Raw genomic sequence first — 10,675 nt, forward strand, 5'->3', positions numbered from 1 at the left:
ATTTTGACCTGACCAGGACTACAGCCTTATGAGCTTTAAAACAAAAATGCCTATTTGATAGCTTCACTACTACCAACAATTATAAGTCCTTCTCAAAATAAAATTGTCATTAAGACTTCCTAAGAAGTTTTTAAAAAACTAACAGATCATAGAGAGATTAATATGAACAGCAGAAAAAACATAATAATAATATTTTTTAAAAAAAACTAAGAACTGTAAATGAAACACGTGCTGAGCATGAACACAATAAATTAAAAAACTTACTATCATCTCCAAGCTTAGAAGCATATTCATTAATTAATTCCTCTCCAACTTCCACAATTTGCTCACTGTTTCGTGAGTTTTCTTCTCTCCATTTTCTCATTTTATCTCGCATTTCTGAAAAAAAAATGCTTGCGATTACATATATATATACATTTGATTAATGTCAGTTGACAAGATGAAATCAACTTTTTAAGAAAATACACTCACACTAATGTAAAAGTCTATGGTATCTCAAATTTCATAAAGCAGAAAATCATTTTAGCAAGAGCAACAGATCCTTTAGAACAGCGCTCCCCAATCTCTTTGGCATCAGGGAGTGGTTTCGTGGAAGACAACTTTTCCACAGACGGGGGAGGGGCATGTTTCAGGCAGTAGTGCGAGCAATGGTTCAGGCGGTAATGTGAGTGATGGGGAGCAGCAGATGAAGCTTTGCTCACTCACCCACCGTTCACCTCCTGCTGTGTGGCCTGGTTCCTAACAGGCCGAGGACAGGGGATTGGGGACCCCTGCTTTAGAAGACTGAAAATGCATTACAACCGATATTACAACTATCTTTAAAAGTAGTGTACGGCATGGGTCTGCTACAAATATCTTCTATCCCTTTAAGCAACTATGGATCATAGCTTTTTTGGGTTACAATGTTCAGAATTTGATAAAAGTTAAGGATTATTTTCTCAGAAAAACAAATAAAATTATACATTGAAATCTCAAAAATTCAAGGTGCTCCTGAAGTTTACCCATTGACTCAAGAATATAAAATTTTCATAATCAGGGTATCATATTAGGCTATCAGCACTGAAGAAACATTCATCACAAAACTCTCTTAATAACAACATTACTACAACAGTCCATATAAAGATACACAATTACACAGGGAAATACACAGAAGAAAAAATTAGGACAAAGGAAATTTTTTGATTATATATAAAGATAAAAATGAATAATGTAAAGTAAGGTCAAAGGCACTAGCAAACAACAAAAGTTGAGAGAACAACTTTGCATATTAATACAATAGGGAACTCTGGAGTTTCAAAGAACAGCATTTTGACAATAGCAGAAATAATAACTGGGGTGGGGGAGTACCTAACCCAGAAAAAAGATCCCTTTTTTATATGGCTAAGGTAGAATTAACTGTCCAGTTCACCAATTACATACATGCTTTCTTACTCTTACCTCTTGAAAATCTTACATATTCATCTGAAGTATTACCTTCTTCCTTCTATTGACATACATGTTGTACAGATTTAAATAGTTGAATTAAGTTGTTGTTGAACACATGAGTTAAATAAACAATATGCTATGCTTCTATAGAATATATCTAAGGAAGCATATAGGATTTTCACTACCTTTATATGCATTACCTGAGTCCCTACAGTTCGAAGTCTACAAAAGAAAACAAAAATCATCATAAGATGAAAATGGACCCTAAGTGAATTTACAAAAACGGTCTTAGAAAATCATTACAAATTAACATAGTTAATTTCTTCTACTGAAACCTAGAAATCACCTTGACTCTCACTCTGCACAGGAAGTAACTTGAACTGAATCTTAAAGGTTGAAGAGGAATTGAGCAGGCAAACAAAAAAGTAGGTTACTCATACCCCACAGGTTAAGGACTCAGTCTCAAAAGACTGCCCCCACTTCAGAAACCAACACAAGTCAGGGATACCCATACTTCTGAGCAACTCGTTACAAAATCAGGGGTTCCTTTCTACAACTCCCTCATCCAGTTTGATGCTTGCTAGAGTGGCTGAAAGAACTCAGGAAAGTGCTTCACTTACTATTACTGGTTTTTTATAAAGGATACAACTCAGGAAACAACCAAATGGAAGAGATACACAGAGCAAAGAGCTGGGGGGTGGGAGGGGGTTTTCGGGGGCATAGGAGTACCCTCTCTGAGTGAGTCACCATCCCAGCATCTTGATGTATCCACCAACCTAGAAGTTCTACAAACCCTGAAGTTTAGGGGCTTTTATGAAGGTTTCAGTCTGTAGGCATGACTGATTAGATCCTTAGACACTGGTTATTAAGTCAATCTCCAGATCCTCTCCCCTTCCAGCAGGTTGAGAGGTAGGGTTGAAAGTTCCAACCCTTCACTCAAGTCTTGGTCTTACCAGTGACCAGCCCCCATCCCGAAGCTATCCAGCCACCAGTTATTCAGTGGTATATAAAAAGACATGTATCACTATAAATCTCAGAAGATGTTGTATGTGGAACCCAGGACTAAGACCAAATATTATAACAGAAGATGTTCCTATCAACCCTATCACTAAGGAAATTACAAGGGTTTAGGAGCTCTGTGCCAGAAATTGGGGATGAAGACCAAATATACATTATACCTTATTACATCACAATATAACATATATCCACAAGATAACATGCATATAACATATATCCACAAGGTCCACAACCTGGGTTCTCAGAACTCATTCAAACCACATCCCCTATACCATAGTTATACTGTCTGAAGTTGACATTCTCTGTCAACCTGGCAGACTATTTTAAAACAGGAAGGGCCTCGGGAATATAAATTTATTTAGTGTTTTACAAATCTGTTCCACAAAACTGCACCCCTTGCCTGTACCCTGACACCCAAATTAAGAAATGCTAGCCCAGGCGAATTAATAAAATATGCAGTTTGAATTTAAGAAATATCTTTTAATCTATTAGATTATTTCTTAACTTGCTTTAGAATGCCCTTTAAGAAACTGTAGAATTCCTTCCCATAAACTAGAGACTAAAAGAGAAAAACTGGTCCCATCTCCTTTTTTGTCAAATTTCTCATTTACCAACAGTACTCAATTTTCCATCAGTCTCCTCCTACTTATTCATAATCAAAGTATATTACTGGAAAATCTCTGACTTTTAAAACATTCCCTTTCACCCACTGTCATGTCCCCCATGACTTCTAATTAGTCATTCAAAAATATATTAATACATACTTTTTATAACATGCTATAAACGTAATGATGAAAAAGAATCATCCAGTGTGCCTAAGAAATTGACAAGTTAACAGAAAAACTGCAAACAGCAGCAAAATAATGTGATAAAAGGTAAGATAGTGGTTATGTTCAGAGCACTAAGAAAGCAAGGTGAGGGAAAGATTAATTTCACCTGGCAGGGAGAAAGGGTTAAAGAAGACACCTGTGATATGTGAATTAAGCCCTAAGGATCAAAGGGAGTTTGTTAGATGAATTCTACAACAAAGAGCATAAACTATGGTAGAGGAATAAAAGTATCTCATTTGGTAAGGCAAGGGTCTCCAACCTCCAGGTCATGGATCAGTACCAGTCCATGGCTTGTCAGGAACCGGGCCGCATAGCAGGAGCTGAGTGCAGCGGGCAAGTGATCAAAGCTTCATCTGTATTTATAGCCACTCCTCATCATTCTCATTACTGCCTGAGCTCCACCTCCTGTCGGCATTATGGTGAGTTTTATAATTATTTCACTACATATTACAATGTAATAACAATAGAAATAAAGTGCACAACAAATGTAATGTGCTGGAATCATCCCAAAACCATCCACCCTACCCTGGTCCGTGGAAAAATTGTCTTCCGTGAAACCAGTCCCTGGTACCAAAAAGGTACCAACCTTTTCCCAGGGACTGGGAAAGTGCCCAACCCACCTATTGGGGGAGAGAGAGAAGGCAGGCAAAGCAGTTCCTTCAGGCCATTGCAAAATGGAGCTCAGGTTAATTCTTAGTTTATGTAACCCACAGCAGGGGTGGGGAACGTGTTTCTCTGTCAAAGACTACTCCCAGAGACCCTTAAAAAAAAAAAAAAAACCTGAAGGATCAGTCACCAGAAGAAGGAAAATTAGGAGAGCAAAGTATAATAGGAAAGAACAAATCTGGCTCCATATTGTATCTTTTTCTTTTACTTTAACCTTTGTATTCTATTGCTTTTGCTACAAGTTAAGAGTGTTGCCTAATGGCCTGAAATATACAGGCCAGCCCTTTCTCAAGACTCCAACCTTTAAAGGTATAACACTTTTCTACTTATACAGAGATAAGAAGTTGCAAACAGAGTATAAAGTTTGTCTTGTTGGAGGTTTTCAGGAACATCATGACCTGACCTACATGAACAGATGCAAGAACAAAGGATTTTGACACCAAGAAGTTTGCAGCAATCAACCATACCCCCTCTCCTCTTTTAGTTATAAAAGAGCCTGAATTCTAACTGGGGTAAGATGGTTCTTTGGGACACCAGTCCACCATCTTCTCAGCTGGCTGGCTTTCTGAATAAAGTCACTATTCCTTGTCCCAACAACTCACCTCTCGATTTATTAGCCTGTTGCTCGTTGAGCAGAATGATCTTGGACTTGGTAATAAAAGCACTTTTTCTAAAGATTAACTAGGAAAAACAATGAGCCCTTTCACGCAAATATTTCCCTATTTACCCAAGTTCTAAATTTTAAAAGAAAACCAAATTGAGTATAACATGTACTTCAAGATATTTTTAAAGCAAGGTAAAAAGTATTATCTATGCACTGTTATGACTCCCTCAAAGATATATTTAAAGTGTTACATACACTTCAATTTTGCCTCACAATTCTTTTCACTATCCAAAGGTTTTTCCTGTGTTTCAAAACTCCCATAAGCTTTAAATTTTTATCTTCTTTCTTCAGATATCTCTTCTACTATCTAAAGGCACTAGTGTGTAGTGGTTAAAAGTGAAGATGCAAAATTGAAACTGCTGGAGTTCAAATGCCAGTTCTACCACTTTCTATCTGTGTGATATTGGATAGTTAACACTTTTCACTTTAATGTTCTCATCTAAAAAGTGGAGATGAAAAATAATAATACCTGTATCATATAGTTGTTGTGGTAAGCACTGTGAGATAATTTATGTGTTTAGAACAGTGTATGGTACAAAATGTGCTCAAAAAAATTTAAGCTATTAATGTTCTACCCTCTGTTTCCTTACCTGTTCTCATACCCACTTTTAATTCTCTTTTGTTTCTGAACCAAAAGGCTTTGAAACTTCTCTGCAAGCCACCAGTACATTCTCTAAAACCAAATGCTCTTTATCTTTTCCTAATCCTTCCATCTTTGGTTTTGGTCTTCATATTTCATTTAAAGCAGGAGACTGAAAGCAGGGGTCAATAAACTAAAGTCCCAGGACCAAATTTTGCAGCCACTTGTTTTATAGATAAAGTTTTACCAGAACACAGGCACCCCCCACCCCCCAAAAAAAACCCAAAACAAAAAAACCCACAGGTACCCTTATTCATTTCGGTACTGTCTGACTGTTTCTGTGCTACAATGGTAGAGCTGAATAGTTGAGACAAACCATATGTCACACAAAGCTGAAAATATTTACTACCTGGCCCTTTACAGAAAATAATGCCAATTCCAGATTTAGAGCATGAAGTGGCATAAAGACATAGGAGCTACAGTCAGAGGACTCTGGTTTAAATCCCAATGCTGCTACTTAGCATAGTCATCTTGGACCTGTTATATAACATTTCTAACCTCAGCTATAAAATACAGAAGATCACAAGCCTATCTGCCATGAACGTTACATAAAGCAAAACCTAGACCCCTCAAATGTCTTAGCCAGTACAATGTTGGGGGTTGGGGTGGGGGGTAATCTGTTTTTAATCTGATTCTGATTACCTTTAGATAAGGCATGCACTCACCAGTTCTTCATAGGCACCACTATCATCTTTCACGTAATTTCACACATTATCCTCATCTTCTTGGCATCTGAGTTTAGAACTCCTAATATCAGATAATTTATGTAAAGCACTTCATAAAATATAAAGTGCTACAAAAATTTTAATTAGCATTTACTGAGAGCTATTTTTTGACTCTCACCACTATGCTGGTCATTGGAAGCACTGAGAAGATTTGTGTGTGTACAGAATGTAAACAAGTAATTAAAATATGAGGGGTGTTTGTAAATTAACTATACTTCAATGAAAAAAATATGATGGGTGACATTAATAAGGTTCATTAAAAACTCTAACTATCCTCCAGTTATAATCAAAGAATTTCTTCCTGCAAAAAATACTAATGATGCCCCTAGCATTTGAGAAGCTCTTGGCCAACAGGCTCTTGGTTGTTTCCATTATTTGTTACGTTTCAAAAAGTCAGTTGTGTTTGCATGCAAACCAGTTCATGGCAGTTAAACTTAATGTAATTATATACTATAATTAAATATTACAAAAGCCAAAAAAAACGTGAGTGTAAAAGATAGACTTTTTCTATAAAACAAAGCTGGATGCTTTAAAAAGACTCCACAAAGGTAAAGAGCTTTCAAAAACTGCTGTTATATTAAGGTGACTCAATGCACTGACTTGTGCACTGAAGCTGCTATACAAGGGTCTTTATGTTCTTGTTCCATGTTACAGAAAGCAAAGTTGAAAATGGTTTATTAAAGATGACAAGGAATTTCAATCAGGAGATCCCTATCAAAGAAAAAGCCCTGCCCTATATCAAAAGTCCATTTAAAATTTTAAGTTTAACAAAAGGAGTCACTGATCTTTTTTTTTTTTTAAATAGGAAAGTGGCTCCCAACTATCTACAAAATAAAGTCCAAATTCCTTAGGCTAGTATTCAAGGCACCAACCTACCTCTCCAGCTCTTACCTTGCAAAAATGACCTTCACTAAATATTTACATATCCATAAATATGAACCTTTAGTGAAGAAGTGAAATCTCAGGGTACATGCCGTGAGACCTGGGACCCTGCCTGTCTTTTTCAGCACTGTATCCTCAAGAACTGGAACAGCAGCTGGCACAAAGTACTCAAATATATGTTTAACTAACATGTCATTTAGCATACAGGCTAATAATTAAAGCTAGGTGTGGGTGATTACCCACAGAAGACATTCAACCTTTTTAGAGCTCTTTGAAGCTGATGGGACCTTTGAACCAACTTTCCCCCAGAAATATGTACATGTTTAAAAACACACTCAATTTTGCATATAATTTCAGGAAAGTCACAGACCACATAACACCTATGCCTGCATCAGTTAGAAGTCTGTTGAACTCAGGATTAATCACCACCAATAACAGATTAAGAAGAGGGCTAAGGAAAGAACCACTGGGGACATCAAAAATTAAGGAGCAAATGGATGTAGAGAACACATCAAAGTTCTGAAAAGTAAAAAGAGAGCCTTAATGCTATTAAGAAACCAACGAAAGAATTTTTCATAGAGGGAATGACCTGCAATGACAAATGTAGTATAGATGTACAAAACAGATACATTAGACCCGGCATTATATCTCCCTAGAAATCTTACTAGACTAATAGAGCATGGAAACCAAATTGTGGTTGTTTAAAGGACTGAATAAAAAGAGAAGTAGAGACAGTGAGCATATACAACTAAAATCCCCTCAAATATTTTTAATAAATATTTTTTCAACAAATATTCATTTAATGCCTATTATAGGCCAGGCACTGTGCAAGGCATCCTATCCATATTCTGCCCAAATACCCTATTCTCAACAAACTTGACTATACCCTCCTTCAACTCTTTCCCACCTCCAAACTCCTCTATATAATAAACATCAATAACTTTCAACTGGCTTATAAATAAACCATATACCTACTTTTTTATAGAGCCCAACAGAGACTGAGAGTGTTAAACTTAGTATATACGTCTTTTATAAATATGTAATAAACTTTTTTTTTTTTTTTTTTTTTTGCGGTACGCGGGCCTCTCACTGCTGTGGCCTCTCCCGTTGCGGAGCACAGGCTCTGGACGCGCAGGCTCAGCGGCCATGGCCCACGGTCCCAGACGCTCCGCGGCACATGGGATCCTCCCGGACCAGGGCACAAATCCGTGTCCCCTGCATCGGCAGGCGGACTCCCAACCACTGCGCCACCAGGGAAGCCCTATTCAATGGAATTCTTAAAGGACACAGGTCAACTGACACTCCCGCCCCCCCTCCAAATCTAAACAAAAAAACTACCCCGAGGGTCCTCCCATTACCCTCTTGTTACCAAAAGTCTCTGAAAGAAAAATCTACAATACTCTTTTCCTAAAAGTCTCCTAAAATAGAATTTTAATTCTACTTATTGATTACATTAATTAAAATGAGCAAACTATATTCTATTTGCTAAGTGAGTTGCCTAAGTCTAAGATACTAAAAATATCACTCCAATACTAAATTACTTATAGTATTTTTTGTGATGATTTTTAAATTTTTTAATCCTACTAACAATTCATTTAGTCAACAGATCACCAAGTTCCTCCAATATGTCATGCACTAGAACAAGATAGGCCTGGTCCCTCTTCATTCGAGGAGAGACATTTTTAAACTTAACACAATTGGGTAAGTACTTCAGTACTATGAGGACACATAGTTAAAGGACCAGGGGTAAGTTTTGTTGCTTGTTTTTGTTGTCTTTTCTCTTTTAAATTTTGGTGGCGGGATGGAGAATGGGCGGGGGTAGGGTGGTCAAGGAAGGCTCTCTGAAGTATGTGACCTTTGAGGGGAATGCCGAGAAATGATAAAAGTATAGTCGGTAGAGCAGAGTATAAGAGTAGAACCAGGAGGGAAGAACACTCCTATCAGAAGGAATAGCTTGTATCCAGTCTTAAGACTAGAGGAGCATCGCACATTTAGGGAATTCAACAAAAGCCAGCGTGGCCAGCTCACAGAGCAAGGGTAAGAGTAGCTTAAGATAAAGCTGGAGACACAGGGAGGTGTCAGATCATCTTTTTATATGTATTTAATAGTTTAAAAGCACTTTAACATACGTTTTCCCTTTTGTTCCTCAACAAACTTGTGAAGTAGTTATCACTGATTAATCTAAATCTAATTATGTCACTCATCTTTAGAATGTCCACAGGGTAAGGTCCAAGTTACTTAAATTACCTTGTCTGCTGGTAGTTACACACCTACTCCTTCCCTACCATTCTACACAACACTATCATCTAAGAAACTTATATTGAACATACCTTCAAAATAGCACCTTTGAAATACCATGAAATATTTGAAAATTTCTTAAAAGCATTAAAAATAACAGCCACGTATCTACTGAAGGAATATACCCTGACACAAGCCTTTTAAAACTATGTTACAAGTCTGTCCTCCTCCATTTGACTATGAACTCCCTGAAGGTAGGGACTGTGTTACTTAATTTGCTGTCTCCAAGTACTGAGAACTTAATACTTTTAATATAATGGATTCCCCAGTACAGGTAGAAGCACTGCAGTTCAGTGTGCTAGAAGCCACAAAAGCAATAATACATCACTGAATTCACTTCCAGTATAAAAGAATTTTACCTTTTCCCATTATTGTTTTCAACTTTGTAATACTGGAAAGATTTACTCACCACTGAACAATCAATATAGTTTTCAGTCCACATGTTATCAGGCCATTATTTAAATATCCGAACAAATAAGCTACTGAAGTCTACTGTGAAATGTTGGGAATATAAACTTCGATTACACAAATTCCATGCCTTAGAGAAACTCAAGGCTCTTCTCTTAAGCATGCATGCCTCCCATGAAAGTTTTTAAGAAAGGAAAATCTCTTACAGAACTCGTCCAAAGTTTGGCTGCTTCCAAATTTAAACACAAACTCCACCTCAGGTTAAACCAGAGGTACTTCCCCTTCAGAAAAGGAATTACTGGGAGGGAATAAGAAGGAAGTTGTGTGTGTAAATGTGTTTTGAGGGGGAATGGGACAGGGAATAATTAACAAGGGGAGAAATCAGAAACCCAGTTTTGAAGAGAGAATGAAATGTAAACTGGCATGTAAAAGAATCAGATATGTTCACGGGTTTTCCACACACCTTTACTACACAGAATTGTAACCCTTACAGAGCACTTCAAAGGCCTGTACAGGCCGTGTATTTCTCGGCTGCAAAGACGCTTCTGCAGGCAACTATCCCGCCTCCTCCGCGCCGCCCAGCAGCCACAGGAAACGTATGACAACCCTAGCCCCAGGTCCCGGCCGCCTTTCAATGGAAGCTACCCTGGGCCGTTGGACTGGCGCGGAGGTAGGACGGTCGGTCAGCCTACTGGCGCAAGAGGTGGGAAACACCGCAGACCCCAGTCGGTGGCCGGGCCAATGAAGGGGTCAGCCTCAACCTCCACCTCAGCCACCACCACAGCTCTGCCGGTCCAATGCCGAAGAGAGACCGGAAAATCCAGCTCTCCGAGGGCAGTAGGTACTCCCGAACGGCTTCCCACGGCTTCTGGTCTTTCCGCGCCCGCCCCGGCAGCAGTTACCTTCCCATGTGACATCGTAAAGCTCTGAGACCTTCGCCATCTTCTCAGAACCTGGAGGCAACCGGGCGAGAGGGCGGGGAGATGTGGTCACACGACCCGAGACTAGGCGGTGGCGAATTACGACACCATTTCTCATTGGCCAAGAGCGCGGAGGGGGCGGGATCCGCCTCACACGTGCACGCGGCTCTGCCGAGGGGCAGTCGGGAAAGGGGGCGGGA

General features: G+C 38.7%; 1 protein-coding gene across 2 annotated transcripts in view; it reads right to left on the reverse strand.

The window, feature by feature from the left end:
* The window catches only part of EMC2 (ER membrane protein complex subunit 2), a 52,411-nt gene extending 41,844 nt beyond the window's left edge, over nucleotides 1-10,567 (reverse strand). For both annotated transcript variants that reach the window (XM_029223238.1, XM_029223237.1), the window contains exons 1-2: nucleotides 10,458-10,567; nucleotides 265-378 (exon numbers count right to left, since the gene is read on the reverse strand). In XM_029223238.1, the coding sequence (XP_029079071.1) occupies nucleotides 265-378; nucleotides 10,458-10,497 (154 nt within the window). In that variant the 5' untranslated portion in view covers nucleotides 10,498-10,567. The remainder of the gene's footprint in view (nucleotides 1-264; nucleotides 379-10,457) is intronic.
* Between the last annotated feature and the right edge of the window lie 108 nt (nucleotides 10,568-10,675).

Source organism: Monodon monoceros, unplaced genomic scaffold (assembly GCF_005190385.1).
Source record: "Monodon monoceros isolate NGI ecotype Baffin Bay Population unplaced genomic scaffold, NGI_Narwhal_1 Super_Scaffold_14, whole genome shotgun sequence".
Classification (NCBI taxonomy): domain Eukaryota; kingdom Metazoa; phylum Chordata; class Mammalia; order Artiodactyla; family Monodontidae; genus Monodon; species Monodon monoceros.